We start from the raw sequence: 25,664 nt of genomic DNA on the forward strand, positions 1-25,664 counted from the left end.
TATCAAATTTGTTCAAAAATATATGTATCAATGCGTCTAGATAGTTCCTCAAAGAAAAATATGCGTCAAGTTTCCACATGAAACGTACTTCCTCCATAAAAATAAAAAAACAGAGGGAGTATAATCGTACTCCCAAGTCCCCGACACTGCCCAATGAAAAGGCAAAATCTTTGGACGGGAACGGGACTACTTTAAGCAGATTTTGGATGAGATTCGGCCACCCGCACAGTCACATAGTGGGTGCTCCACTCCAGTGAACCATGGAAAGATCAAGCTACCAAATCAGGACATTTATGTTGCACGGATCGAATAAAGTGCAAAGGAAAAACCGTTAGGCGTCGCCACCTGATCTGTTGAATGCAATGCACTAGCTAGCAATTATGCGTATTCTTGTTCTAAAATGCCATTGGTCAACTGATGTCAAAAGACAGACATCTTTCTTTAAAGAGTACTACTGTACATTCGAATTTTTTTTAGTTATATGGAAGCATCGTCCTCCCACACGAAACCACGTTCATGCATACAAGCTCATGCTCCACTGAAGCGTCCATATCAGATCTATATAGCGGAGACCGTTTGAATATGGATTTTTGGCTCTCGGGATCCAGTGCCCTTTATAGTTCAAACATCATGAAAATCATGTTTTGAAGTTTCAAAAAAATCTGAATTTTTTTAGTATTATTATAGATGTATATTACATATCTGTACATTTTTGTGTAAAAATTCATTGATTTGTGGTCTGGGTAAAAATACAAAATCCGAAGATGTATAATAGCGCTATTGACGTATCAATTCCCTCCCCATATTTGGTATTAACAGTCAAATGATTACGAAACCGTAAGCATTTGACTGTTTGAGGTGCAGAAGCAACTAAATGATGCTTAATCCAAGGAAATCCATGTCTGTAAAACTGTAAATTGTACTCTTCCGATAAATAAAAAGCGTTGACCATTTTGTACTAAACTAGTACAAATTTTGTACTAAGTAAAGGACATTTCTTATGAATCCGAGGAAATACTAAGGCTTGCCAAACGAGTCATTACTTTGTTCGTATATAAATTATTTTTCACTTTGTGATACAGCAAGAGACGTAACGCACGCACCCATCATTATTGGGTAGGGCCGGTCGGCAACAGAGCAATGCATACTTAGTAAATATGCACAATTTAAACTCCTTTAACTTGTGATTCATTACGGTTTCGGCACAGGACTTGTGGGCTGAGCTGGGCTGCCAACACCGGCCTACACGTAAAAGAAACTATAGCCCAGCATATCGTTTCCACTTTTGAAGCCAAAATCTTGGCGTAAAAAGAAAAGCTAGCTACGTGTACTGCGTACAATCCCCTCAAAAAAAGAGAGCTACGTGTACAATGATAAAACAAAGACCAACAGGAAGCTACGGAGCATTTCGTTTCCTAGTCATAGCAGAAAAAAAAACGCCACTCGAACTAGCAACCAAAACAGCAAAAGGTTGACACCTGACACCCAAGCCCTGACGTAGATCGCCGCTCCCAGACAAAACCCAGCATCCAGTCTTGCTGAGCCCGTCCCACAGTTCACCATTCTAGCTAGGCTGAGATGAAACAAGGGTTTCCAGTAAAACAAAATCGTCCGTCTCTCAAGCAGTAGCATATTCCCCGTATTGGCGTCTCCCTCCCTCGACGCGCCTAAATTCGACGTCTGCCGGACCGCACAATACACGCAGTAATCCGACTCCTTCCGGACTCCACGATACTGTGGAACGCGCACCCCTGCCCCTTCGGATATGTTATTTCCAGCTAGAAACTAAAATTTTCACATCGGGACCAACGTACGCGTTTTGGTACAGTACAATAGCCCGTTTGTGAATAAAATAGAGGTGCATCTGAAACGGAGCCGTGCCCGGCTCTTGGCGATTTCGGGATACGTGGGCGGCCCGCCGGAGAGCCGCGTTGGAGTCGCGTCGCTGTCCTTCGTTGGGTGCGCTGGCTCGAAGGCGACGGGGCTTTATTGGAGGGAGTATCAGCGGCTACGATAGAGAACGGGTGACAACGGACATTCGTTGCTTTTTTTCCAAGAACTTTGATGTAATTTAATTTTTATTACGTTTAAAGTGCTTCTGATAAACCTTTACATCGATCCATGTTGTTTCGGAAGAAAAAAAAAGTTAGTGTGACGTGGTTTAAACCCCTGTGCCGTGCCCGGAAACTTCGACCACCCACCTTCTGTGTGTGGGGGGCTACAATTAAGTCTGATTTTGATTTTGACAGGACAAGCCAATGGCTCTTGTTATTTTCCGTCTCCTAATAATCATTTGGTTTCTTCTTTGTTGTGGTGGAACCAGTCAATTCAGATTCAAATCTCTTTTTATCTGATAAAGACACAACGGGTGCTTGAATTTTTTGGATTTATTTCGTGCTTTAACCAGCGTTATTTTTTCAGCGAGAGTGATGTACGAGGTGTCTGTGATGACTTTGTCAATCTCAAGATCATGGCTGCTCAGTTTCTCAAAGGTGCTCATAGGGTAAGATGTGCGTGCGTGTTTGCGAGCATGTGCTGTGGTGACCTATGTGCACAGATTTGACTTGGCCACTTATTTATTTAGTCGAAGTAATTCAAGAGTAGTTTTTCTTTTCTTTTGCCTTTTCACACAGGTACATTTTGCTATCCTTTTGCTTTATTTTGAGTTGTGGCCATATGCTTGTGGTGACCCATTTGGTTTCTTCTGCGAAAGTAACATGTATATTTCGTTTTGCGAGATAAAAGAACATCAGAGATAAGGGCGGGATTGGATGAATACGAGTATACGACGGTTCCCTTTCGGTTCGGAGTAAATTTTCCAGTGAAAGCATAGTCTAAGCTAAAATTGCAAGTAAAACAAATAAGTTGAGAACACGGGTGGCGCCTCATGTGTGGTGGATCAGCGGCTTCCGTGATTAGCGAGTGCACTTTCCTGGCCCGCGACATGGCAAGAAAGCATCATACTCTTCTGGAGACCATCCAATCGTTACTCTTTTACAACTTACTGATTAACGAAAAAGACAAATCTAACAATGCAATTTTGTTTTAATACGGCCCGTCTAGATGGTTTTAAATATACGTATTGGTTGGTGACTTGGAGATTCTAGAACGTCAAGTAAACAAAGAACAGCAGCAACTAATATAGGAGTATTTTAGGTCATGGACACTTGGTGTTCTCTATAAATACTATGTAATAATTTACATAGTAGTACTAAAAGAATCATGCAGTAATTCAATACGTGCCAAACTGGGACACTAATGAACAAAAATTCTTGCAAAAAAACTCCAAGAGAAATAAATCAAACAATCACCTTATATATGAATTTTCCTTTACTAGAATGCATTCCCTCTATTTATTTATTTTAATCTTACATCCATTAATTCCTAATTTCACAATATTAAAATAGTTTGACCAGACACCTCTTCATTTCCTCAAGTTAAGGTTACACACTATATATATGATCATTCACTTAAATTAATCTTGTTTTCATCTATTTGATTTGCATGCTAGAAAAAAAATGCATGAATACAAACGATTCCACACATGCCTTTGACTCCTGTAGAATTGAAAACCATATATTAAACTGACACGTGTTAGGTTACACCAGACTAATAATTTATATGATACGAAACCATTATTATTAGCAAGAACTTTTAAAAACGAATTTATTGATATAAATTTCATATATGAAATGAAAAAACACATAGTAATAGAGTTATCATTGGTCAAAACTTTGTCTTAACGAAACCAATTACGCCAACCTTTGTGAAAATGAGGAAGTATTTCTTTACTGCACATACAATTGGCCACAGAACTGCAAAAGTAGAGGGGAAATCCGTGATTGACAATCTGCAAAATTGTATAAGTACTAGATTTTCTTTCACTAAAAAAATGTCTTAAAGATTTCTAGATTTTCTAGACAAAAAGGAATTAATGATTCATAGCTAATTAAGCAGCCATGCAACTTTGCTTGTGCATAGGCAAACACATATGCGTGCATGTCAATGTCACGTACCTTGTCTGCTCAACAGGGAAAAGGAAGTCCTTGATGGTTGGTTCACGGTGAGCTCAGGTCACAAGAAAGCTTTATGAACCATAAATCTCAAGCATATTGGGCATGCATGATGAGGGCGATAAATCATTTTGTTAGGTGTGCCGGCCATGAGAAGAAGCAGACAATGACACATGACACTGCTACAAGTTTTAAAGGCGTAGCACTGTATCAACGAAGCAATCATATTCCTACTATTTCTATAACCAAGTTCCAGAGGACAAAAGAATAAGAATAAGCATGTTTTAATTTACCTGTGGTATCTTGGACCGGAAGAAATTCCAAAAAATCCAAACGGTTTGCACTAAGTTGTACTAAATCTTAAACACTTATTATGAATAGAAGGGAGTAAATTACAGGGAAGGAGTGTTTACTAGACATTTCAACGAAATTCACCAAGATCTTAGACGGAACCTTAGGGGGCGCGTTGCCTTTTGGCCTTTGAGTGCTTATTGGCATATCATGATGATGCATGATAACTTTTAGCAGCATTGGGTTCCGATTGTAAATGTTAACATATAATTATAGGTATATAAAATTAGCAGCACTTAATTTCCCGTGCTTGATGATAGCATTTGCAAGTGGCATGCTATAAACTCCCCCCCTCTATTCTTTTCATGACGATCGTGACACAGAAATAGAGACGCGTCCACATTGGATCGATCACACCAATATATGTTTTCTTTCTGAAAATTGCCAGGTTCTTTCAGAAAGTTCACGAGTCTTTTCTGTACTAAGAAAGAAAAGGCAAAAATAATGCATGTGAGAGTGATTAAGGGAGGAGCAACCAAAGGTAGCTGAAGAACTAATTGCGTTTCCAGAAATAAGCAGCCAAACAAAATTGCAGTGAAACTGCCGGAAAGCAAGTTTGCAAGTACAGCTGAAGATGGACGATCGATCGGCTGTGGAGTATCTGGCAAATGCTGAACAGACAAGCTACTCATGGGTCATGACACTTTCTTGTACTACTTGGACACATGACATTTACTCATGCATCCACACACACAACTAACTCTGTTGAAAAATTTGATAGTAGTACAAATGCATGAAGCGAACATTCACAAAAGGACAAGATCTCGTTTCTCATGCTCTGGCTTGACCATTTTTTAAGAATTTCTCGGAGGTAATAAAAAAGGACAAGCTCTTGATTCTCATTGCATTATTTAATATTTCCATGGAATAATGTCCAATTATGAGGAAATGTATGGAGCACAAAATAAAGAGGTTTTGCATGCGTAACCTCCACTAATTTAATAGATTTATTTTAATGTAGAACAAACAAACCTCCCTTTCCTAACTCCTCCACTCATGATCTCTCCCAGCAAATTTTCCCTTTAAAATCCCTCCCACCACCATCTCTCCCTTCCCTCTTCCCCTCCCTTCTCTTCCACTAGTATTCTTCAGGGAGGGAAGCTAAGAACTCTCTCTGGAAATAAGAGGGAAGTTGAGAGGGGAGAGAGCAAGAGGAGAGATGGGACTGTGAAGAACAGAACAACACATAAACCCATCTCTCTCTCTGTCTCTCTGAATCAGAGGATGATGAGGACTCTTGAGCCGGCAACCGGGCAGAAGGCCTCGCCTTCCTTCGCTAGCCTCCTGTCCGTCTTCCTCGGCGCCTCCGGCGCCGAGCAGCCGAGGCCCAAACGGAGCTTCGATGTCGCCGGTGGTGTCGTCGGGCTCGGCATCGTCGCCGCCATGGGCCGTGCCTGCCTCGCTGCCCAGCCGATCGCCATCGGCGCTGCGGCACGGCGCCGTGCGCGGGAGGAGGCCGAGCTCTCAGAGAGCTACACGTGCGTCATCACGCACGTGCCCGGCGGTCGCAGCGTGCGGAAGCGCGTGTACTTCGGCAACGGCTGGCTCGTGGAAGCCGGCGAGGCGCCGGCCAGGAGCAGGGCGGCTGACTTCTTGAGCCGCTGCTACCTGTGTACCAAGAGGCTCGATGGGCTTGATATCTACATGTATGGGTGAGTAATTAAATAGACTAACCATTTCATACATACATCAAGGAATTAATTAGTACGTGAAATAGTTTCAACGATGCGTGAGTACTTAACATGATCATTTAATTGGTATGCAATTCAGCCCTATTACTGTTTTTCTGAAAAGTTTGTGAGAATTTAGGTCCTTTTAGAATCTCCTTTCCTTTTTGTGAGGACAGTAGGCCTTCCTAAAAAGAAATATTTTGGTTGTAAAGGTTCCAGAATTAAGTTCTTGCACTTACTTTTTTCAGAGAACGACTAGGGTACATGGAAAAAATTGAGAAAAGGAGTACATGGGCTCGAAAAAAAAACTTGAGAAAAAGACTTCTTAATAAGACTAGACATTCCAGGCCCTTTCCTAGTTTTGGTTGAGACTTGAGAGGATGTCATGGTTTTGTAATCCTGGAAGACAATCTAGTTCAACCAAGGTGTCTTGCTATAGAAAGGAGTTACGTGCTGCAATAGATGTAGAAACAGTTAACTTATCAAACAGTTACTTAGTACTACACCACTCAGCTTAGCCTTAAAAGATACTCCGTATTTCTTTTCTACCTCCAATTTGGAACTAGGTATCTAGGGGAGATTGGTGGAAAACCTTTTCTATTCCAAACTAATTGCAAGATTTTCTAAGAAAAATTGATATGAGATGCAGCTCGGATAACACATCGCTTTAGATAGCAATCAGCATAGCTCGTGGAGATTTCACTATAATATTTTCAATATTTGTGACAAGCAACAGCATACTAACCACTTAATTACCTCTATTTTGCTCTTGACCTGCAATCATAGGGGGGAGAAAGCCTTCTGCAGCTCCGAGTGCCGATGCCACCAGATGCTAATGGATGACCGTGCAGATAACTGTGGATCAGAAGCCCTCAGGGCCAACAACTACTCGGCCTCGCAGTGCTCTGCACCAATGTCCTTCTCCCCTAGCATCGCAGCAGCCTAGCTGCTTGAATTGCCTAATGTCGTCAAGCTGCTCCTCAATTCTGTAGTAGCAGAGAGCATAGAGATCGAAAAGATCATTCAAGTGAACGGAAATAGAGTAATTACTAAAAATCTTCTGAATTATGGCTTGAATAAAACAGAGAAAGAAAGTTTTGGGGTCATTCCTCTGCGAGATGTTCAGCACTTTTTGAGTGTGATTAGCACTTAGCAGAGAAATGTCATAATATGTCCTATTCTGAAGTTTCAGCAAGAGAAGCAGTTAATTTCATGAATGTTAAATGGTTATATAATTGGCTTGGGAAAAGTATCCATGTTCTTATAAGAAACTTGTTTTGAGGAATGCGAACTTTATAAGTGGTAGTTCACATTCCAGTTCTAAACTCTGGTAAATCACAACGGAATCTGAACTGCTGCGGCAAAAACCAAGTTGTGAGAACTCAGGTATAATAAAGATGCACTCTTGGAAAAGAGTCCCCAGCCTATCTCAATCACAACTCTGATACATCCATATGGGCATATGGTTTATGCACGTTCGTGCAGATAGCAGGTGCCTAGCTAAGATCAACTTGCAATTTATGTCGTACACTCAGGTATAATAAAGATGCACTCTTGGAAAAGAGTCCCCAGCCTATCTCAATCACAACTCTGATACATCCATATGGGCATATGGTTTATGCACGTTCGTGCCGATAGCAGGTGCCTAGCTAAGATCAACTTGCAATTTATGTCGTACGCATACCTTATGCACCAGCAGATCAATTTCCCCGTGTCATGTATCAGTCGATGTCCTCGCAGAACAATTGATGTTTAAAACTCAATCTTGGTGACACACGCTTAGGTGTGTGTTCAAGATAAAAAAATCTTGATGACATTCTCTTGGCACTATTCATACATACACAGGATTATTCGAGGGCAGGAAAGCTTTTCATTTGCCAAACCTAAAAGCTAATTTGAAAGAAATGGTGGTTATCTGTCCTGTTTTGACATAGTTCTTGTTCCCTCGTTAGCAAGATGGCGATGCACAAATTATGGATTAAGTAGACCAAAGATATGCTGCTTGCATACTGACCTGGGAGAAAAACACACCCATAGACAGTCGTCTCTTGGATGGGATCATGGAGTATGAACTGCAAAATATTATCTTTGCCATCTAGTGAACTCAACTTTATCACTATACTTCCCAATGTTGCCATCTGGCCTTGGTTTTCCAGCATTTCCAAGCCCCTGACTCCATTTCCTGGATATGGACTTCAAAGTAAAAGTATCAACAGCAAATTCATGTCACTAACTACTACGACTCTGTACTCTGCAGCTCCGGCAGCCTTGAGACCACTAAACACTGATCATCGCTTTGCAGGTTTCCCTTTCAGCAACTCTTGCTGGAATTCCATTGGGCTTCTCCAAATACCAGCTCAGACTCGGACCATCTCTAAGAGAGGCCACAATCTCGTTTCACAAGCCCTTCATGGAAGTCTTCATTGCGAAATGCCTCAAACATCTGGAACCTGAGAAACGCCAAACATTTTGACCATATCAATCCTAACTTAGTTTCCTGAACTTTTCTATTCAAAAGGACATCTACTTCTCTCTTATAGAATGGAAGATGTGCTTACGGCACATCTCAGGACCTGGCTTGATTACATCATATACTGTTATTCCCCTTCCTCTCTTGATGTATACTCCCCTCCTGTCTTGTATATAAGTTTTCTATCTAATAAATATTGGTGTCGAAGCCTCCCCTGTGGCCTCCCCTGCAGTATTCCATCAAAAAGACAAGTCCAGTATGTACAGAAGCAGTCTCTGGCACAATCTGCTTCAGCTGTACCATGAGCATCATCATTCACATCATGGAGAACAAATCTCTAAAGATGCTCTTACGATATGGCACACGCAATAAACTTTTTTCTTTCAGAAAGAAAACCTAGTAATGCTAAAGTCTAGGTTTATAACTAATACCAAAAGAGAGCTGCAAAAACGAATCACTCCACCCTTTCAGGGTGCAATGGAGCATCAAAGGGATGCTCGCCATCATGGTTGCTGCTTGCCGTGTTATTCAGCAGGCTGAAGAACAACATGCATGCATGTCTGTCAGACATGGAAGATCAGCTGATGGATATGACTCTCAAACAATGGAAAAATTTGAAGTCCATCGCCTGTCGCAGTCTCACAGAGAGGTAAATGAGTGAATTTGCTATTAGGTAAATATTGACTAAATACAAGAAGACTTTGTTAAAGCAAAGCAACGAGCTTTTAACTTGACAGAAGCAAGAAAAAATATGGCCTTCTTAGTGCTCCATGAGTCAATTAACAGAAGCACATCCTAGAAACTGGCCCTTACAAATTATTGAAAAAGGTGTTTTGCTGCTGCAAGGAACTTAAAAAACCCACTCATTACAGAATATAACACGATTTGATACGCAAATCTACTCACTCAATTTAACTTGCATATTTAACCTAGTTCACACAGGGAGTATATGCCAGTATGGAGCAACTGTGTGTGTATTCCAAAGAATTGGTTCCATATGCACTCAAATGAAGAACTGATTTGGTTGTACTGAATGCTTTGTCCTTTGTTCGCAGAATAAAATAAAGTTCAACAAATGTGGATTACACGTGTTGATTACAAAGTGAAAATGCATATTGTTACTTGTACCAGAAAAACAATATTGTTATTTGTTAATGCCATAATATCTAGCATAGTACATGGGAAGAATTAGTACATCTAGCATGAATATAGTAAGTAAATTGAAAGATTTTGTAGTGATGCAGGAGATGTTTATACCCCTTCAACTCAGGCTCGAGCACTTTTTGGCTAAGATTTGGATGCCTACTCTTCTTAGTACATACAGATGTCAGTTTTTCATGATTTAGCTTTGGGTGCAGTGTGTACAGTCATAATGATTTGTGCTCTTTCTAAAAGACACATTATGCAAGTATGTTATGATATTGTGACCACAGCCTCTCACTGATTCGGAGCTACAGAACTTAAAATCTAAATGTATCTTAAGCCAAGATATTTTTAGATCAACTCTACAGTCTACACATTGAGGGTTCAATTCTGTTAAAACAGGTAACTCAGAGTAGGGAGACTAATAGCACCTAGCTTTCCAGTTCCAACTGGATCTGGAGGTTGTGGCGCCAAAAGTTCTTTTGTTTCTCTCTTTGTTTTGGTTCTTCTGTTGATTTTTTTCTTGCTTGTTCCTTTTCCATTTGGCCTTGGTGGTATGGTTTGCATCATTTTCATGCTTTATTCTAACACAAAACGGTACACATTTAGGTGTGAGCTCGATAAAAACTGGATTTGAACCCAAGAAACTCATGAATGTCGAACTTGCTGAGGCTCATAAAACAAACAAAGCACATACCACGTGAAGACAACATAATTTAAAGCTCACGGAATTGAATGAATAATTTTGCACTCGGAGTGCTCATTCTTCATTTTTGCACTATACTAGCCTGCAGACTTCTCAACATGTGACTATTTCTTGGCACAATTTCAGTAGAAAATTGATTTTTAAGCACTATTGTAGCAAATTATCAGGAATACGTGAAGCAGCCTTGACTCTTCAGTCATCTTTGTCCACAAAAAGTCACTACTATTTGCTAATTGCTCTGTACAGCAGAAATTAATATGTGCAAAACATCATATGTACAAATCTAATAGGTAGAATATTTTTCCCACTATAAATAGACAGTCATCAGTATGACTATACAAGGAAGGAGCCTGGGCACACACGCCTCCCCACCTCCCCCCAGCCACCACTATCCCAACCAAACACCCCAAAAAAGAACACACAGTACTAGAAAAGGATGAAGCATTCTCGTGTAGCCACCAAATTGTCTTCTTTTGCCAAATCTGGACAGCAGTCTATGAAATACTCCTGCCAGTTCATCTGTCAAACTAACCCACTCTTTATTCAACTAACTTATTTCACCTTGATCTCATTTGCTGGATATGAAGCTCTAAAGGTCCTTAAGTCTCAAGACAAGTCAAATACAATGAAAGATTTGGACCTGTTATTTACTTCTGTCTCTGCATCAACTGTCTCAAGCATGGCTACGGTTGAAATGGAGGATTTCTCAAGCACTCAACTCTGGATTTTGGCAATTTTAATGCTGATTGGTAGCGAGGTATTCACTTCAATACTTGGTCTGCACTTCATGAGGGTTAAATTCAATACAGAAAAGCCAGCCAACAAAAGTGACCGCTCATCTCATGTTGATATTGAATCTATTAATGCTGCAAACTTTGATCCCAGCCCTAGCCAAGGCACAGAAGTTACGGTGCCATCTTCCCAACTCTGCCTGGCAAACAAGGAACACGTCGACCCCAAGACTATCAAATTTTTAGGTACTGTAGTGATGGCCTATCTTCTAATAACAAACTTAGGGAGCCTCCTACTTATTTACATCTACCTCAAACTAGTACCAGATGCACAAGAAGTTCTGAAGAGAAAAGGGATTGGGAACTTCCTATTTTCTGTATTTACAGCTATATCCTCAGTTGCAAATTGTGGCTTCACTCCAGTAAATGAGAACATGGTTATCTTCCAGAAAAACTCCATTCTACTATTGCTAATTATTCCTCAGATACTAGCAGGAAACACATTATTTGCACCATGCCTGAGATACATGGTGTGGACATTCAAGAAGATTACTGGGAAAGAAGAATGCCATTTCATTCTTCAGCATCCAAAGGCCATTGGATGCAGGCACCTTATGAGTACAAGGAAGTGTGTTTATTTAGTTGTAACTGTCGTGAGCTTTATCATTCTGCAAACCATATTGTTTTGCTCTTTGGAATGGAGCTCAGAGGCTTTGCAGGAAATGAGCAGCTATGAAAAGATAGTAGGCGCTCTCTTCCAATCAACCAATGCGAGGCATGCTGGTGAATCTGTTGTGGATCTCTCAAGCGTCTCTTCAGCAATCACAGTCTTATACACCGTCATGATGTAAGTTCCTTTTCTAACCTTCTCCCAGAAATAGAATGTGTATTATGAAGAGAACTTCCTAGATTTACAGCACTCACCAGCAAACTATGCAATATAAGTCAACCACCTGAATGTGGAGCAAACATATTTCATCATACATCGGTCAAATAGTGGTTCTATTGATTAAGTTTAATCATATTCACATATATCATACTTCACAGATAGGTATATCTCATATATTAGATGGGAGATATCGTATTATATAATGTATGCTATCATTCAGATGAATTATTGTTAAGCTAGCCTTTAATGCATGTTTACACCAACTTGTATTAGGTATCTCCCGGGTTACACTTCATTTTTACACAATTATGAAGATCCGTATTCTAAGGCTAGAGAGAGAGATAACAGCAGAAGGCTATTGAAGGATTGGGTCTTCTCCCAGTTGTCTTACTTGGCTATCTTTCTAATGCTAATTTGCATTACTGAGCGGGAAGCAATGACCACAGATCCACTTAATTTCAATGTTTTCAGCATATTGTTTGAAATTGTCAGGCAAGTTACCGAAATTCGCTGCATTTTTCAGATACGCCTGTGGTTATCTCTTTCTGAGATTATCATTGCTAAACTTCTGTCTCTGATGCTTACTGCAGTGCATATGGAAACGTGGGCTTCTCGGTTGGTTACAGTTGCAAGAGGTTACTGAAACACGACGTATACTGCAAGGATGCTTCATATGGATTTGTTGGAAAATGGAGTGACAAGGGAAAATTAATTCTGATCGTTGTCATGGTTTTCGGGAGGCTTAAGACGTTCAATTTGAAGGGAGGAAGTGCATGGAAGCTTAGATAACATCGATAATGTGCAGACCTAGGATTTCCAAATATGTTATATAGCTTTGGGTGTACACAACAAATCACTAACGAAAGATTTGAGCCTAGTGTAGCATAAAAAGAAGTTGAAGGGTGCTTGTTACTCCCTCCGATCCATAAAATGTGTCGCCCATTTTGTACTAAGTAATAATTTTGTACTAAGTGGGCGACACTTTGTATGGATCAGAGGGAGTAGCACTTAGTATCATCACTTTTCTTTCACAAATAAGCCATTACACCTTCTTCTGCTAGGCTGCTAGTAAGAACATGAATAAAAAGATAACGATACAGAGAAAATAAGCACACAGCTACAGCGGTGTTTGGTTTCCATTGTCCATAAACATGTTACACTATACAGACCACCTCGGTTCACTGTATCTATGGCGCCAGTCATTGACAGTGGCAGAGAGGAGGAACTGGCAGGAGCCATGCCCCTCCCCCCCACCCCACCCCCTATGGCCTTACATCATTCTGCTATGGATAATTTCACTTGAACAATGTATTGTACGAAATATTTACAATACATTGTCCAAACGAGACCAACTATGGCGTACCAAATTAAGTTTTTTCTTTTCGAAAAGGAGGATGAAACCCCCAGCCTCTACATCAAAAGATGCACACAGTCATTTTCCCAGCATCCTAAATTCCTGCATCTGCCATCGTCCATGGAATCCCCATACTTTACCTCCCGAACAATACACTCGGTTTTTCATCCATTCTCCACACATTCAGGCAGAAGAAAGAGCGCAGATTCGAAACGACTAGCATCATAACTAAACATTAGGACATCAGTTGCCGGTCTCAGTCCTAGCATCAATAGGTGCGGGAAGCATCATCGCAGAACGCACGTGAGTTAACCTACCTCCGTAGTTCCAGGAAAACCAATCTAGGAGGACAAAGAGCAACAAGAGACAGCATAGTTACTACTGACTGAGTGACTGGTGAGGGACTGAGGTCTCGGTTCAACCACGACGCATTCGATGCATGAACAGCGAAGCTAACAAAAGCAACCGCCCTAAAATACAGAGTAAACCAGAGTAGTGCGCTCCTAGCCAGTGACCTAGAGCGATCCTTCGCCCTGATTAGCGAATGGAAGCGATCCAGACGAGGAACTGCACGATTAGAAACGTACCTAGATCCTCCTCCGGTGGAATACAGCGAAGTTTGGCACCGGGGGCACGAGGCGGGGCGACGGGGGCAGCGCCAGGGCCCAGGGCGACGGCTGATCGAGCTGGGGGCGCTCGCCGGCGACACACGCCAACGCTGGCGCCCCGAGGGGTGAGGACAATTCAGTTGGGCTCACTGGCGGTGGTCGCTTTACCCGGACCACTGGGCTCAGACCATGTGAACTGCGAGTATAGGTGGCCTCGGCCAACGAGCCGTGCTTTACCCCACTTGCACGGAATTAATCTGGCCGATCGGCCCGAGGCACAGCCAGTGCCGAGCCTGGGCCTCGACCTCAGGCACCCGGGCCGGCCCGGTACGGCCCGATTATTTATTTTTTCTTTTTTTTAGTTTTTCTATATTTGGACCACTAATTCCCAAAAATCTGCCCACCCAACAGTTTGGCCCATTATCTTTCAAATTTTGGCCCGTTTTCACCTTTTTTTAAGAATTTTTCCATAGTAGGGCCTTCTGCAACATGGCCTTTTCCCAGGCCCCGCCAGGCCTTAACGGGCCCGGGCCGACCCGACCGGGCTTGGTGCCGCGCCTGGGTCTGGAGACGGGGTTCGGGCCCGGCCCCTCTATTTCCGAGCTTCATCGGGCCGCGCCCCGACTAGGCCCGTTTAACCTGTAAGGGGCTAGAGTCGGGCTGGGCCGGGCCGTTGGCCATAGGCCTGGCTAACGAGCATGCTCGACTCGTTAAGACCTCGGCTCGTTATGCTCGTTAACCTTAACGAACATCAAAGTCTGTTTGGCTCGGTTCGTTTACTGGTCGCGAGCGCTCGTTGAGCTCGTTAGTGGTGAAAAAAATGGGCAGCATCTATGCAGAAAAAATGACAGACAAAACATGTGTACAACATTATATAATAAGTCCATAACAAATAAAACTAATAACCATTACAGGTTACAACACACATACTCATAAGACTAGCAGCCATTACACAGCTTCGGTGTCCTCATACAGTACAATACAGAAACACTAATAAGACTAATATTAGTTTGACGAGAGTACGAAACGACGAGACTAGAGACCCAACTGACCTAACGAGTCTTGAGCTTGGGCCGCGTTCAGGTAGTTGGGCTATTCGGGAGGGTGTGCTGAGCCTAACAAGTCGTGGTTACTGTGTTTGGTTCGACCGCTAGACGCCAGATAACGAGCTAACGAGCATGCTCGCGGGTCTCGCTAGTTCGGCTCGTTAAGCTTTTTAGTGTTAACGAGTTTCAGGAGGTGCTCTACTCGGTTCTTTAGTCTAACGAGCCGAGTACCAAACGAGTCGAGCTACTCTCCGAGTACCGAGTAAAATGTCCAGGTCTAGTTGACAACCTATAACTGTGAGGTTGCATAGCGGCCGTGCGGTGAAATCTAGTTCTTGGAAAGCAAAAATTGACAAGAAGGCATAGTTCTTCTATGATAAAATGTACTCACTCCATCCATAATAAAGTGTCGGAGCATAAAATTAGTACACTAACTTTGGTAGTACTGTACAACATGAGAACATCATAGTGCAACAAGTACACTAACATGGAAGCTTAACAACTAATTAATGAAAAAAAAGATATCGTATCCTAAATTTTGCGAATAACATTAATAAAAAGGTTTTGTGCATCACTCGATGCTAAAAGAACGTATCCTAAATTTAGGATCATTTTGATCGTGAAACCCGAGACAAATTCTAAATTTGCGCTCACAAAACGTATTTTAGAAACATTCAGATACGACGGTTAGATACGAAAGAGATTTGATGCCATTGGGGATGTCCGACGTACAAATACCTTCGTTTCTAAAAAAAAAGACAAAAAAAGACAAGAGCAGACAGTCTGACTGAGATGGAAAGAGAGAGCACATATTGAAAAGAAAAAGAAACTGTCGAACATCAGACATGAGCATTACACTAATTAAGCATACGCGGTCACCGATCCACGTACTCACTAGGATGCGTGTCGTCCAATATTAGGCCCCGCGCATATACTCATCGGCAGTTTCGCTAATGAGCTTGTGCAGCACGGAATCAGCGAAGGAAAGAGACATCTTTTTCTTCTCAGGAAGGAAGAAAGAATTTGATCGTGGGCAAATGGCAATTAATTAACTAATTAATCAACGGTGAGACGTAGTGCGAGCAAGAGGACAAAGCAGCCAACTCGGCCAAGTGCGTCACCTGACTCGCACACCTCCTTTCCTGTCTCGTCGGATCCTCCACGGCATGATCGCGGATTCTGTCTGGAGAACACAAAACTGCAATATCTTGTTTAATCAATTGCCCTTAAAATCTACAGGCCGTCTGAACTGGCCCCAAATTTTTCATGAAACATACTGTCTGGAAGAAAAAAAAATGTCTCACTTTGAAGTTAGAAAAAAACAGGTGATGGAATGCATGGCGAGACATAAGCTTGTGTATCTGTCCGCATTCGAGAGAATCAGAGAAACAATGGATCCTTAAGCACGAAGGAACTTTTGTCTCGACCGAATCTTCTCGTCTCTTCTTTAAGATCAGAAGGATCCATAACGAGCTAGGTGCATGCACCTGTCGCAGCCTCGTTTATGCAAAGGCAAAAAGGTTTGCAGGCAGGCACCACGGCGAGTTGCCCCCCTGGGTGTGCACAGACGATCCCGAGGCGCTGACGCGGACCTGGGTCCCACCGGTGGTGGCCGGCCATGCGACGCACCTGCGTCGCGTCTGCCCCTACATGAATTCTTTCCCTCTTCACCGACACCACGACCCCACTTGAATGCAGCCCCACATGTCAGTGAAGGTGCAGGAAATGGAATCGGGTGCGCACGGACAGCGGAATCCACGTGCTCCGCCCTCGCGTCCCCGGAGGTCGGTGTGGATCCGAGTCAGCTCCAATTCCGCTAGCGGACGTGAATTGTCCGGAATGCCCCTGGCGATGTTTTAACGCCGGTGCGGTGCGAGGCGCGACAACTTTTTTTTTTCTTTCTTCTTCCTGGTGACGTCCTCCGGTTCGTCGTGGTGTCCAGCTCTCCCCGCCGACCTCGACTTTTGGTCTGGTCTGGTTTGGTGGCTAGCGAAGCCAGGCATTGGTTTGGTTTGGTTTGGTTTTGCCTTTCCGGAAATGCCCTTGCTGTTTTGTCCTAAACGACCATGTGTTGTTTACTTTGTCGGGTTTCTTTTTCGGCTGAAACAACTGTGAGATTTCTCTCTGTTTAGAAATGCGATCGGCATGAGTGTTTCAAATGTTAATAGTAATGGTACAACAATGCATGCATGAATTATCTCTTACAAATTCAACACGGCTTAAAAATTACTCCTTCCGTTTAATAATTCTTGTCGAAATATTACATGTATCTAGATGTTTTTTAGGAATAGATACATCCATTTTTGAGCAAATTTAAGACAACAATTATGGAACGGAGGTAGTATTTCAATACGAATCAAATGACACGCTTTTGTGTAATATGATCTATTCCTGGTAGTCGTTGAACAAAAATTGGATAAGAGATAAATCTTTTCATGGAAAACATGGACAGATTAAATTTTCTCAAATGGAGTATATGGTAGCTGCATAAGAGGCATGTCATTCCATCTATTTAAAGATTTCTTCTTTTCATCACCATTTGAGTCGGCGATCTAGTGTTTTACTAACCCGGTGCCGGTGCTCTTTATGTTTTAAGATATGAGTAAATTGTTTCTTCTTTTTTACTTATTTAATTTGTCTGGGCCATGAGTAAACGTCACTACCTAAAACGGGTTGTCGAAATTCAGATATGGTTGGATATGTCCAAATTAACATGATATATAGTGATAAAAAACATATCAATTGGACCATTCTGATTTAAAATGTTGGCTACTCCACTAATAAAGAGGTACCTTAAGGTGTTAAGAAAAACCAATCGGACGCGTTTTCCACCCGATAAGAAAAAGCTCCTGCCCTAGCCGCCGCCCACCGCCGTTCCAGATCGATCTCGTCTCTCGGCCGGCCGGCGGGGAAGGGCGTCCCTGCTTCTTCTATTTTAGTGCTTTAGTATGTCTTAAAAATTAGGGTTTGGTCAACCGGCAGCCGAGTTATGGTGGTGATGGCGGCACTGTGCTGGTCAATAATAAGGTTTTTCCGACTCCTCACCACGTCGTCGACAGCGATCCTGACGGTGGCGTTGAGGAATGCGGGACGGTTGGTCACTACTCTTTTGGAGTGGTGGATTTGGTTTTGTGTTTATGATTTGCATGTCTGCGTGTATCGGTTTATTGAATCTTTTCTGATCGATGAGATTCTGCCAGCTTCGACCTCATCGTGGAGTTGTGCGACCAGGTCTTCTCGGATCCATCTGGACGGATCTGGAATGATCATCCAATCCTCTTCGTTGTCTTCTTCTCCGGGACGGTGGTCTGTTTCTCAGATCACTATCGTCAGCGTCTTCTGGCTTCGACCGGTGACTTCCCAGCTGCTACGTCAACAACGGTTTTCTAGCTCCGACGTGGTTGGGATGTTCAGAGGCAACATCGAGTTTCGTTCATGGCGCGCCACCGGCGAGTGCAGGAGAAAGACAACGACGCGTACATATAAGAACGCGTGTGTAATTTTCTTTTCTTTTAAATATGATTTCGTAAGGGTTGGTTGATTTTAATATATGGCATTGGTGTTCTCACAAAAAAGAGAATGAAAAATCAATCGGAAAGAAAAATCGTTTTAGAATTAAAAGGCGTGTGTGGAGGACAAGGGTGGCATCCGTTGTGATCTTAGGAAATGACGTACAACGTCCGTTACATCGCCACCAAACGGAGTAGATATCAAATTGTTTTTCTGGTCAATTTTTTTAACTATTCCGGTAAAAAAAATGTAGAGGCCGCTGCGATTCTTTTCAAAAAAATGTTTTAAGAAAATTGTAGAATTAAAATCATGGCCCGGTTGGGGAAATGGTGGCGATCGAGTGGCAAACATGTAGATACCTGGAAGAACATGTCCAAGAGACGAACCGAACCGCTTTCCACGCCCGCCTTCCTCCTTCCAGCTCCAGCCAGCCGCTTTTTCTCGCCCCTTTCCTCCCGCCCCTCTGATTGATCGCCGAAAAGAAGCTTTTGGCAGCGTTCCGCTTCACCGCGGCATCTCTAAAAGCACCCCATCCGACGCCGACGCCACGCCCCGGAGCACTCACCAGACCCAACCTGCTCTCCTCACCTCACCTCAGCTCCCTCCCCACGTGCAAACGCGGCGCGGCGCCGGAGGAATCGATCGACAGAGGAGGCGGCGATGAAGAAGTGCGCGTCGGAGCTGGAGCTGGAGGCCTTCATCCGCGGCCGGGGCGCCGCCGCGGCCGCCGTCGCCGAGCAGAAGCCCGGGCACGCCGCCGCGGCCGCCGCCGGCACGCACGGGCCGTTCGGGGTGTTCTCCGCCGCCGACCTCGCCGGCTTCGGCTTCGCCGACTCGGTGAGTGCTCTTCATCTACGATCCCTAGCTTCCTTCGTGTTCTGCGGCAGAGGAACCAAGGAAGCTGGTGTGTGTACATCACAGTAAAGAATTAGTAATAAGTATACTGTTTAATTGGGCAAATTAACTGAAGGCGATTTCATTGTTATAAGATGGTATTTCCGCTTTGCGTGATTCGTGTTATATCACTATAATTAATTTAATCTCCTGTAATCTGTGGACGGGATATTGTCTAGTCTTTCCAACATGAGAATTTAAATACCCTAATACGTATGAAAAATACTATCAGACAAGTGGATCATGTCTTCTAAGCATAGGAGAGAGAAATAAAACCGATCATGTTTCGCAGTAAAATAAAGTCATATGTTGGGGACTACCAGGAGGTCTTAAGATTCTCATGTCAAGGTTAAGAGTGGGTTCACTAATCACTACTGTATTTTGTTATCAGTCAAATTTTGGTCACAGCAGAAATCACTGAAATTTTGGTGGCTTCTTTTTCCCGGTCAACCCCGAAGTTTTTGTTTGTATTTGACCAAAATTCAACCGGAAAATGCCGAAATTTCACAAACAAATAAATTATGTTTAATTTTCCCTTATCAAATGTCACCGATACTTTTTTTGGTCAGAAATACAATTTAGTGAAAATGGTGAACCCAATATTACCTGGTGAATTTCGCAAAAAAAATATTAGCTGGTGAAAATACTGGTTTTCTGAAATGTGTATAACTCACCGGTATGTAATTATCAAGGGCCCACTTGTATGTAAGATTGAGGACTTGAGGTGGCTCGGAAGTCAGAACTAGAAGATGCAAGAAATTACTACTGTTAGAATTGTTGTACACCCTTCACGTGCATGATTGCTGTGTGCTGAGTTTGTTTTTGTTCCTGTCCAAGCAGAATACCCTCAATGGAGGCATTCACAATCATCTGTGGTCCCAGTCCCCAAACCTCGGTGCAAGGCTTCCTGCGGTCTCCACAACAATCGACTCTCAGTCGTCAATCTATGGTATCACCTCACATAAACCCTCATCCACAGTTTTCAGTTCATAAAAGTGCGGTTACAATAAAAATTCAGTTCTTTCTGGCATGATTTTTTCATTACTACACTGCACACTGAATCACATGTAGTTTAGATTTTCGGCAGATGGAGATTTGAGCAATTACCCATCGACAAATATCGGTGTAATTAAGATCCAAATTGGACCTTTTTTCTCCAGAAAAGAAAATTTGACTCAATTCTGAATTTTACAACAAAATTTCAGTTCTTGTACTGGTCTTGCTCATGCTCTGTTCAATCTTTTTGCAGCAGCAGCAAGTCCCACGTCAGCGACTAATCTAAGTATGAAAGAGAACCAAGGTTTCGGAGGCACCAGTGGTTCAGACTCCGACAGCGAATCGATGTTTGACATGGAGGGTGGCCTGTGCGACCAGAGCACAAACCCAACTGACGTGAAGAGGATGAGACGGTATACCAAGAAACATGAAACAATTATGTAGCACTTAGTGTTCATCTTTGCAGATAAGTGTTGAACGATTGTTTTGAAATCACAGGATGGTGTCCAACCGGGAGTCGGCTCGTCGATCAAGGAAGAGGAAGCAAGCTCACTTAGTTGAGCTCGAGACACAGGTAATGAAACGCTGCAGCGTGTAATCCACACTTGCATTGAGTTCAGCTGAAGTTTGTGAAAACAGGAAGGGTATATCTGCAGTCGTCAAATACTATCGCTATTTGTACCGAATATCCCAGCACAATTTCTCGAGTTCATTCTGACATGTCAACTGTGATCAAATAGGTTGATCAGCTCCGGGGCGACAACGCGTCCATCTTCAAGCAGCTGACTGACGCCAACCAGCAGTTCACCACCGCGGTGACCGACAACCGGATCCTCAAGTCGGACGTCGAGGCGCTCAGGGCCAAGGTGACTACATCTCAACTCTCAAATGGGAAGGAACCACACTGATGATCAACCGATCACAGCAGCCATTCTGATGCCATGGAGCCATACGCTGCGTTGTTGTTGTTTTCCAGGTGAAGCTGGCAGAGAAAATGGTGTCGCAGGGCGCGCTGTCGTGCGGGCTGGGCCACCTGGGCCTGTCGCCGGCAGCTCTGGTCCCGGACGGGCTTGCCGGGCTGGACTTCCTCCCAGGCGGCGGCGCCGACGATGCGTGCTTCGCGAGCCTGTCCCCGGCCGAGCAGGTGCAGGGCTCGCCGATGCAGAGCATGGCCAGCCTCGAGAGCCTCGATCACGGTGGCCGGATGCCCGGCGGCGGCGACGTCTGGGGCTGGGACTCCAACTCCAACGGCGCCTTGTCCAAGTGAGAGCCACGCAGACAGCTGCTGCTGCTGCCGCTACGTTCCACATCTGCCTTAGTAATCTGTAAGAGAGGGCGTCGTTGGGTTCTTACTAGCTGATGAAAACTCCTGATGGACTTGAGTTTTTCAGAGTCCTCTCGTGTCCTGTCAGTTACTATCACTTATCAGTACCTTACCTATCGGTATATGTTTGTGCTAAGTGGCTAAACTCCGATGCATTAATACTGTGGTAATCCACTATTAAAGATCTTAATTAGAAGATGGTTGCATTAGATGTCCTGACGGTGTTATGTTGCTGGGCTTCATCATCAGGAAGGGACAGATTCCTCGGTGAATTCCTGGATTGAATGCTTCTTTTTCAGAACAATTTTGTTTGCCTGACATGCTATATTTTCCGCGATGGATTAGAGAATAAATTCGATACATTAGTTTACCAATCACTATTCTAATTAGCAGCTTGATCTATACAGATTAGAGCTCCCCTCGAGGCGCCAAGTGCTACTGTCGGTCGTTTTGGATCGAGCCGTCGTCCCTTCCCGCCATTTCCCCCTCCCTGTCACCCTCTTCCATCTCCGCCACCAGCTCGCCGTACGCCGCGGAGGCCACGCCGCCAGCCTCGGCAATCGCCTCCAGCGCCGCCGCCAGACCAGCGCACACTCTCCTCTTCCCTTCCTCCTCGCTCGTCTCCTCCTGCTCCTCCTCCCCGGCTCCACGCCGCCGCCTCGCGGCAGTCGCGATGGCGCTCGCCTCGGACGCCACGGCCTCCACGGCCCTGCTCGCCGCCTCCACGTCCACGGCCTCGACCGCGCGCGCCCAGGCAACGAGCAGCCGCGGCATCGGCGTCGGCATCTGCGCGCTCCCCTGATCCTGATTCTCGGCGTCGTCCTTGACGCAGCTCCGCGCCCAGCCCCACAGAGCCGCCGCGTACCCGCGCTGCGATTCCGCCCACGCCTCCGTCGCCGCGCGCCACCCGCGGAGCTCCGTAGCGAGCGCGCCCGCCGCCGCAGCCGCGCGCGTCTGCCCCGGCGGCGGCGGCGGCGGGCCCCTGATCCCTCCAGCGGCGGCAGCGGCGGCCGACGAGGAGGACAGGAGCGCGCTCGCCTCGTCCGCCGTGCGCTTCATCACCCGGTGCGCGTCCGCTATCACTCTCCACATCCCCGCCAGCCTAAGCAACACAGCACAGACAATACATCAAGCACTTGGAGGGCGCCATTGTTTGTGCGAGATCAAATCGAAGCAGAGCACGTGCGGTGCGTACGTACCCTCGGATGAGTTGCGCGAGCTGCGGGAGGAGCTCGTGGTCGCGGAGGGCGGAGACCCGCCTGGACACGGCGTCGACGGAGGTGAGGGCGATCTTGAGCTTGGTGCGGAGGTCCCTCATGGCGGCCCGCGTCCTCTCGATGGCGAACGGCTCGGCGCCGTTGGCGTCCTGGCTCCGCAGCTGCGCGCACTTCTTCTCGTACGCCAGCCGCACCCGCTCCGCTGCCTGAAAGAAGAAACAAATATTTTTCACTTTTTTCAGTCTGAAGTCTGAATTCTGAACATGAGTTGAGTTCACTTCAATCGTGGGAGGAGTTGGTATTGGTACCCTGACTTCATCGTAGAGCCTCTTCTCCCACTCGTAGAGCCTGTCAAGGCTCTCCCTGTGGCTCTGGAAGAGCTGGAACGGCTCCGGCGAGGCTTCCCAGCCGCCTTGCTCGCCGCCATCGCCCTCGCCGCCGTCCTCGGCATCGCCTCTCGGAGGAGCAGGTGGTCGAACTGTCTATGTACAAGGATTGCAACGATCAATGCTACAGCTCTACTATACCAGCAATTGACACAACGACAGGGGATAATTGTTCAGAGTTCAGACAGGAGGAGGCATTTGTACGTACCTTTCCTTTTGTAGGGGACGACCTCGAGCAGCACGGAGACCTCGGCGGCGGTGTCCGCGACCTTGGCGAAATGGCCCTGGATGTCCCTCATGGCCTCCGCCACGCTCGCCGGCGGCCTGTCGACGTACACGGTGAAGTGGCCCGGGGCGCTCTGCTGCTCGACCTCCGCGCCCGCCATCACCCTCAGCTCGTTAATCACGCCCACCACCTTCTCCTTCTTCTCCTCTTCATCCTCCATTGCCTTCAGCTTCACCTCTCCTCCCTCTGCTGCCTCTTCTTCTTCCTCCTCCGATTCGCCTTCTTCATCCCCACTGCTACCGCCGCCGCCATCGTCGTCGTCATCGGTTGCTTCTTCCAGCTCCGGCATCTCCTCATCTCCTTCTTGATCCTCATCCTTCGCCTCTTCGACTTCGACGCCGTAATTCACATACCGATCTCGACCGGGCAGCGAAGAGAAAGGGTCGGCCCAGAACAAGTCCCACCCCGGCGGCGGCGGCCGCGACGGAGACGGAGAAGAAGAATCCGGCACGTCAATCACCGGAAGAGAACCAAAGAAGAACCCCTCAACGACGGCGTTCTGGGCACCCTCGTCTTGTTCATCCCAGTACTGCTCCACCACGAGCGGATGCACGGGAGCCCCGCCCTGCCTGAGGCAGTTCACCACGAACACATTCTTCTTCGTGTCCGGCGAGGCGGGGAGGTGCCTGCAGAGGAGCGTCGGGGGATCCCCCTGGTACTGCTGCTGGAGGAAGTGGAGGTGCTCGTCCTCGGCGAGGTAGTAGAAGAGCGCGAGCGAGACGCGGCGGAGCGACTGGAGGTAGGCGACGTGGGAGGAGGCCAGGAGGTGCCGCTGCGCCACCGCCTTCTTCACGAAGCCCCGCCGCTCGTGGCACGCGCGCACCGCCTCCTCCTCCTCCAGCCTCGGCTTCGACGACGAGCAGCCCATCGCTCACTAGTCACTACTCCCCGCCGCCGCCGGCCAGGTTGCTATTGCTAGCTAGCGCTGCTGCCTTTGATCGGATTCGATCGGAGCAGGCAAAGAAGAAGATCAGGTGGGATTAATTAGCTCGATCGGTATTGATATAGGTATACGGTGGATCGAGGTTAAAAAGTCCTGATGCTTTGGTGATGTCCGTCGTGTATCATCTGTCTGCAAGAAAAGAACATTTACTTGGGACGAGGCATTTTTACAAGGAATCATTCGTCGGGAAGATATGAATGCAACACTTCACACTGCTTCCTTGCTTTTCTTGTTAGATACGTGTGCAACAGCCAGGGTTCTTCGGTTACCCGGTAAACGGTCATACCGGTTTGAACAAAGTTTGGACAGGTTTATCAGTTTTGCTCAAACTTTGTGGTAAAAACACCGGTAATCTGTCCGGGGTAAAAAAATCGTACACCTCGGCCAAATATGTATGAAGATTTTTTTTTTGTAAAATAGCACACTAAAATTCAAAGATTAAAACGAGTATATATGTGAGATGACCCATTTCAAGAAGAGAAAAAAGAGGGTGATCCAATGGATTGAGTGGGTCACCCGAAAGTTCTGAGATAGCAAATTGCAATGTGTGAACTTAATATACGGCAAGCATAAATCATACACTAGCCGAACGGCATCCTTTCACATGAATCTTAGGAGGAGAAAATAGAATAATTATTTTTCGATAAAAGACCTTTTGGGCCCAGCTTTATTACAAAGCCGAAAGTATCAAATAGAAGAATTATTCATGCGAGTGGGCTCTATCTCATGTGTCCATGGGGGAAAGGCCCGTGTCAACAGAATATGTTCGTTCCATCACCTTCCAATTTGTCAGTTGGGGCACTAAACAACTGAATATTGCACCCCCACGATCAACGTGTGCATTCTAGCATAATGATGAGCTGCTATAAGAACATTCTTTATTTTGTTTTGATATTTAAAGACTTCTTTTCATGTCTCTTTTTTTTACCTGCATGCATTAATGTATAGGTTGCACTGCAATGGTTTGTATCGTTCTTGTCTTGGTACTAGTGTTTTTTTTTTGCGAATTCGGTACTAGTGTTTTGACTTGATATCACTGTTTCGACTTGGTACCAATGTATTTCAACATTAAATAGACACTCCCTCAGATCCGTAGACATTTATTATGGATTGAATGGAGGGAGTTA

At 45.0% G+C, this 25,664-nt stretch overlaps 4 protein-coding genes and 1 long non-coding RNA gene across 7 annotated transcripts; 3 read left to right on the forward strand and 2 right to left on the reverse strand.

Moving 5' to 3' along the window:
- Nucleotides 1-5,355: 5,355 nt before the first annotated feature.
- On the forward strand, nt 5,356-7,266 carry LOC100830428. Its single transcript, XM_003570343.4, has 2 exons — nt 5,356-6,016; nt 6,821-7,266. Exons 1-2 carry the CDS (start codon nt 5,589-5,591, stop codon nt 6,978-6,980), a joined length of 588 nt encoding a protein of 195 aa, XP_003570391.1. The 5' UTR covers nt 5,356-5,588; the 3' UTR covers nt 6,981-7,266.
- A 178-nt stretch (nt 7,267-7,444) lies between these two features.
- Nucleotides 7,445-14,166, reverse strand: LOC112271754. Its single transcript, XR_002965080.1, has 2 exons — nt 13,915-14,166; nt 7,445-8,730 (listed from the first exon to the last, which is right to left on the reverse strand). It is a non-coding gene; the product is annotated as an uncharacterized LOC112271754 (long non-coding RNA).
- Nucleotides 10,448-13,079, forward strand: LOC100826450 (probable cation transporter HKT6). 3 transcript variants are annotated; one of them, XM_024461731.1, is made up of 4 exons: nt 10,448-11,330; nt 11,580-11,931; nt 12,247-12,465; nt 12,564-13,079. In XM_024461731.1, the coding sequence occupies exons 1-4, from the start codon at nt 10,790-10,792 to the stop codon at nt 12,760-12,762; spliced, it is 1,311 nt and encodes a 436-aa protein (XP_024317499.1). In that variant the 5' UTR covers nt 10,448-10,789; the 3' UTR covers nt 12,763-13,079. The 3 variants fall into 3 exon arrangements, with proteins under 3 accessions (XP_024317499.1, XP_010233891.1, XP_003570995.1); XM_010235589.3 differs by having other exon boundaries at nt 10,449-11,110; nt 11,570-11,931; XM_003570947.4 differs by having other exon boundaries at nt 10,449-11,931.
- Nucleotides 14,167-18,930: 4,764 nt separating the features above from the next.
- LOC100835109 (bZIP transcription factor RISBZ4) lies at nt 18,931-21,916 on the forward strand. The gene is made up of 6 exons (XM_003570357.4): nt 18,931-19,328; nt 20,226-20,334; nt 20,635-20,794; nt 20,880-20,955; nt 21,122-21,247; nt 21,358-21,916. The coding sequence occupies exons 1-6, from the start codon at nt 19,152-19,154 to the stop codon at nt 21,646-21,648; spliced, it is 939 nt and encodes a 312-aa protein (XP_003570405.1). The 5' UTR covers nt 18,931-19,151; the 3' UTR covers nt 21,649-21,916.
- A 61-nt stretch (nt 21,917-21,977) lies between these two features.
- LOC104583946 lies at nt 21,978-24,822 on the reverse strand. Its single transcript, XM_014901636.2, has 4 exons — nt 23,517-24,822; nt 23,231-23,400; nt 22,905-23,128; nt 21,978-22,807 (listed from the first exon to the last, which is right to left on the reverse strand). The coding sequence occupies exons 1-4, from the start codon at nt 24,460-24,462 to the stop codon at nt 22,141-22,143; spliced, it is 2,007 nt and encodes a 668-aa protein (XP_014757122.1). The 5' UTR covers nt 24,463-24,822; the 3' UTR covers nt 21,978-22,140.
- Nucleotides 24,823-25,664: the final 842 nt, after the last annotated feature.

This window comes from Brachypodium distachyon, chromosome 3 (assembly GCF_000005505.3).
Source record: "Brachypodium distachyon strain Bd21 chromosome 3, Brachypodium_distachyon_v3.0, whole genome shotgun sequence".
Classification (NCBI taxonomy): domain Eukaryota; kingdom Viridiplantae; phylum Streptophyta; class Magnoliopsida; order Poales; family Poaceae; genus Brachypodium; species Brachypodium distachyon.

What these genes read in the sequence shown, in the direction of transcription:
- LOC100826450 (XM_003570947.4), top strand. Translation starts at nt 10,790, where the DNA reads ATGAAGCATTCTCGTGTAGCCACCAAATTGTCTTCTTTTGCCAAATCT. An exon ending in GTCTTATACACCGTCATGAT is followed by an intron (nt 11,932 to 12,246) that starts GTAAGTTCCTTT and finishes AACTTGTATTAG; the next exon opens with GTATCTCCCGGGTTACACTT. An exon ending in ATATTGTTTGAAATTGTCAG is followed by an intron (nt 12,466 to 12,563) that starts GCAAGTTACCGA and finishes TGCTTACTGCAG; the next exon opens with TGCATATGGAAACGTGGGCT.
- LOC100830428 (XM_003570343.4), top strand. Translation starts at nt 5,589, where the DNA reads ATGATGAGGACTCTTGAGCCGGCAACCGGGCAGAAGGCCTCGCCTTCC. An exon ending in CTTGATATCTACATGTATGG is followed by an intron (nt 6,017 to 6,820) that starts GTGAGTAATTAA and finishes CTGCAATCATAG; the next exon opens with GGGGGAGAAAGCCTTCTGCA.
- LOC100835109 (XM_003570357.4), top strand. Translation starts at nt 19,152, where the DNA reads ATGAAGAAGTGCGCGTCGGAGCTGGAGCTGGAGGCCTTCATCCGCGGC. An exon ending in CTCTCAGTCGTCAATCTATG is followed by an intron (nt 20,335 to 20,634) that starts GTATCACCTCAC and finishes ATCTTTTTGCAG; the next exon opens with CAGCAGCAAGTCCCACGTCA. An exon ending in TCGAGGCGCTCAGGGCCAAG is followed by an intron (nt 21,248 to 21,357) that starts GTGACTACATCT and finishes GTTGTTTTCCAG; the next exon opens with GTGAAGCTGGCAGAGAAAAT.
- LOC104583946 (XM_014901636.2), bottom strand. Translation starts at nt 24,462, where the DNA reads ATGGGCTGCTCGTCGTCGAAGCCGAGGCTGGAGGAGGAGGAGGCGGTG. An exon ending in GGCTCTACGATGAAGTCAGG is followed by an intron (nt 23,129 to 23,230) that starts GTACCAATACCA and finishes TTCTTCTTTCAG; the next exon opens with GCAGCGGAGCGGGTGCGGCT. An exon ending in CTCGCGCAACTCATCCGAGG is followed by an intron (nt 22,808 to 22,904) that starts GTACGTACGCAC and finishes TGTGTTGCTTAG; the next exon opens with GCTGGCGGGGATGTGGAGAG.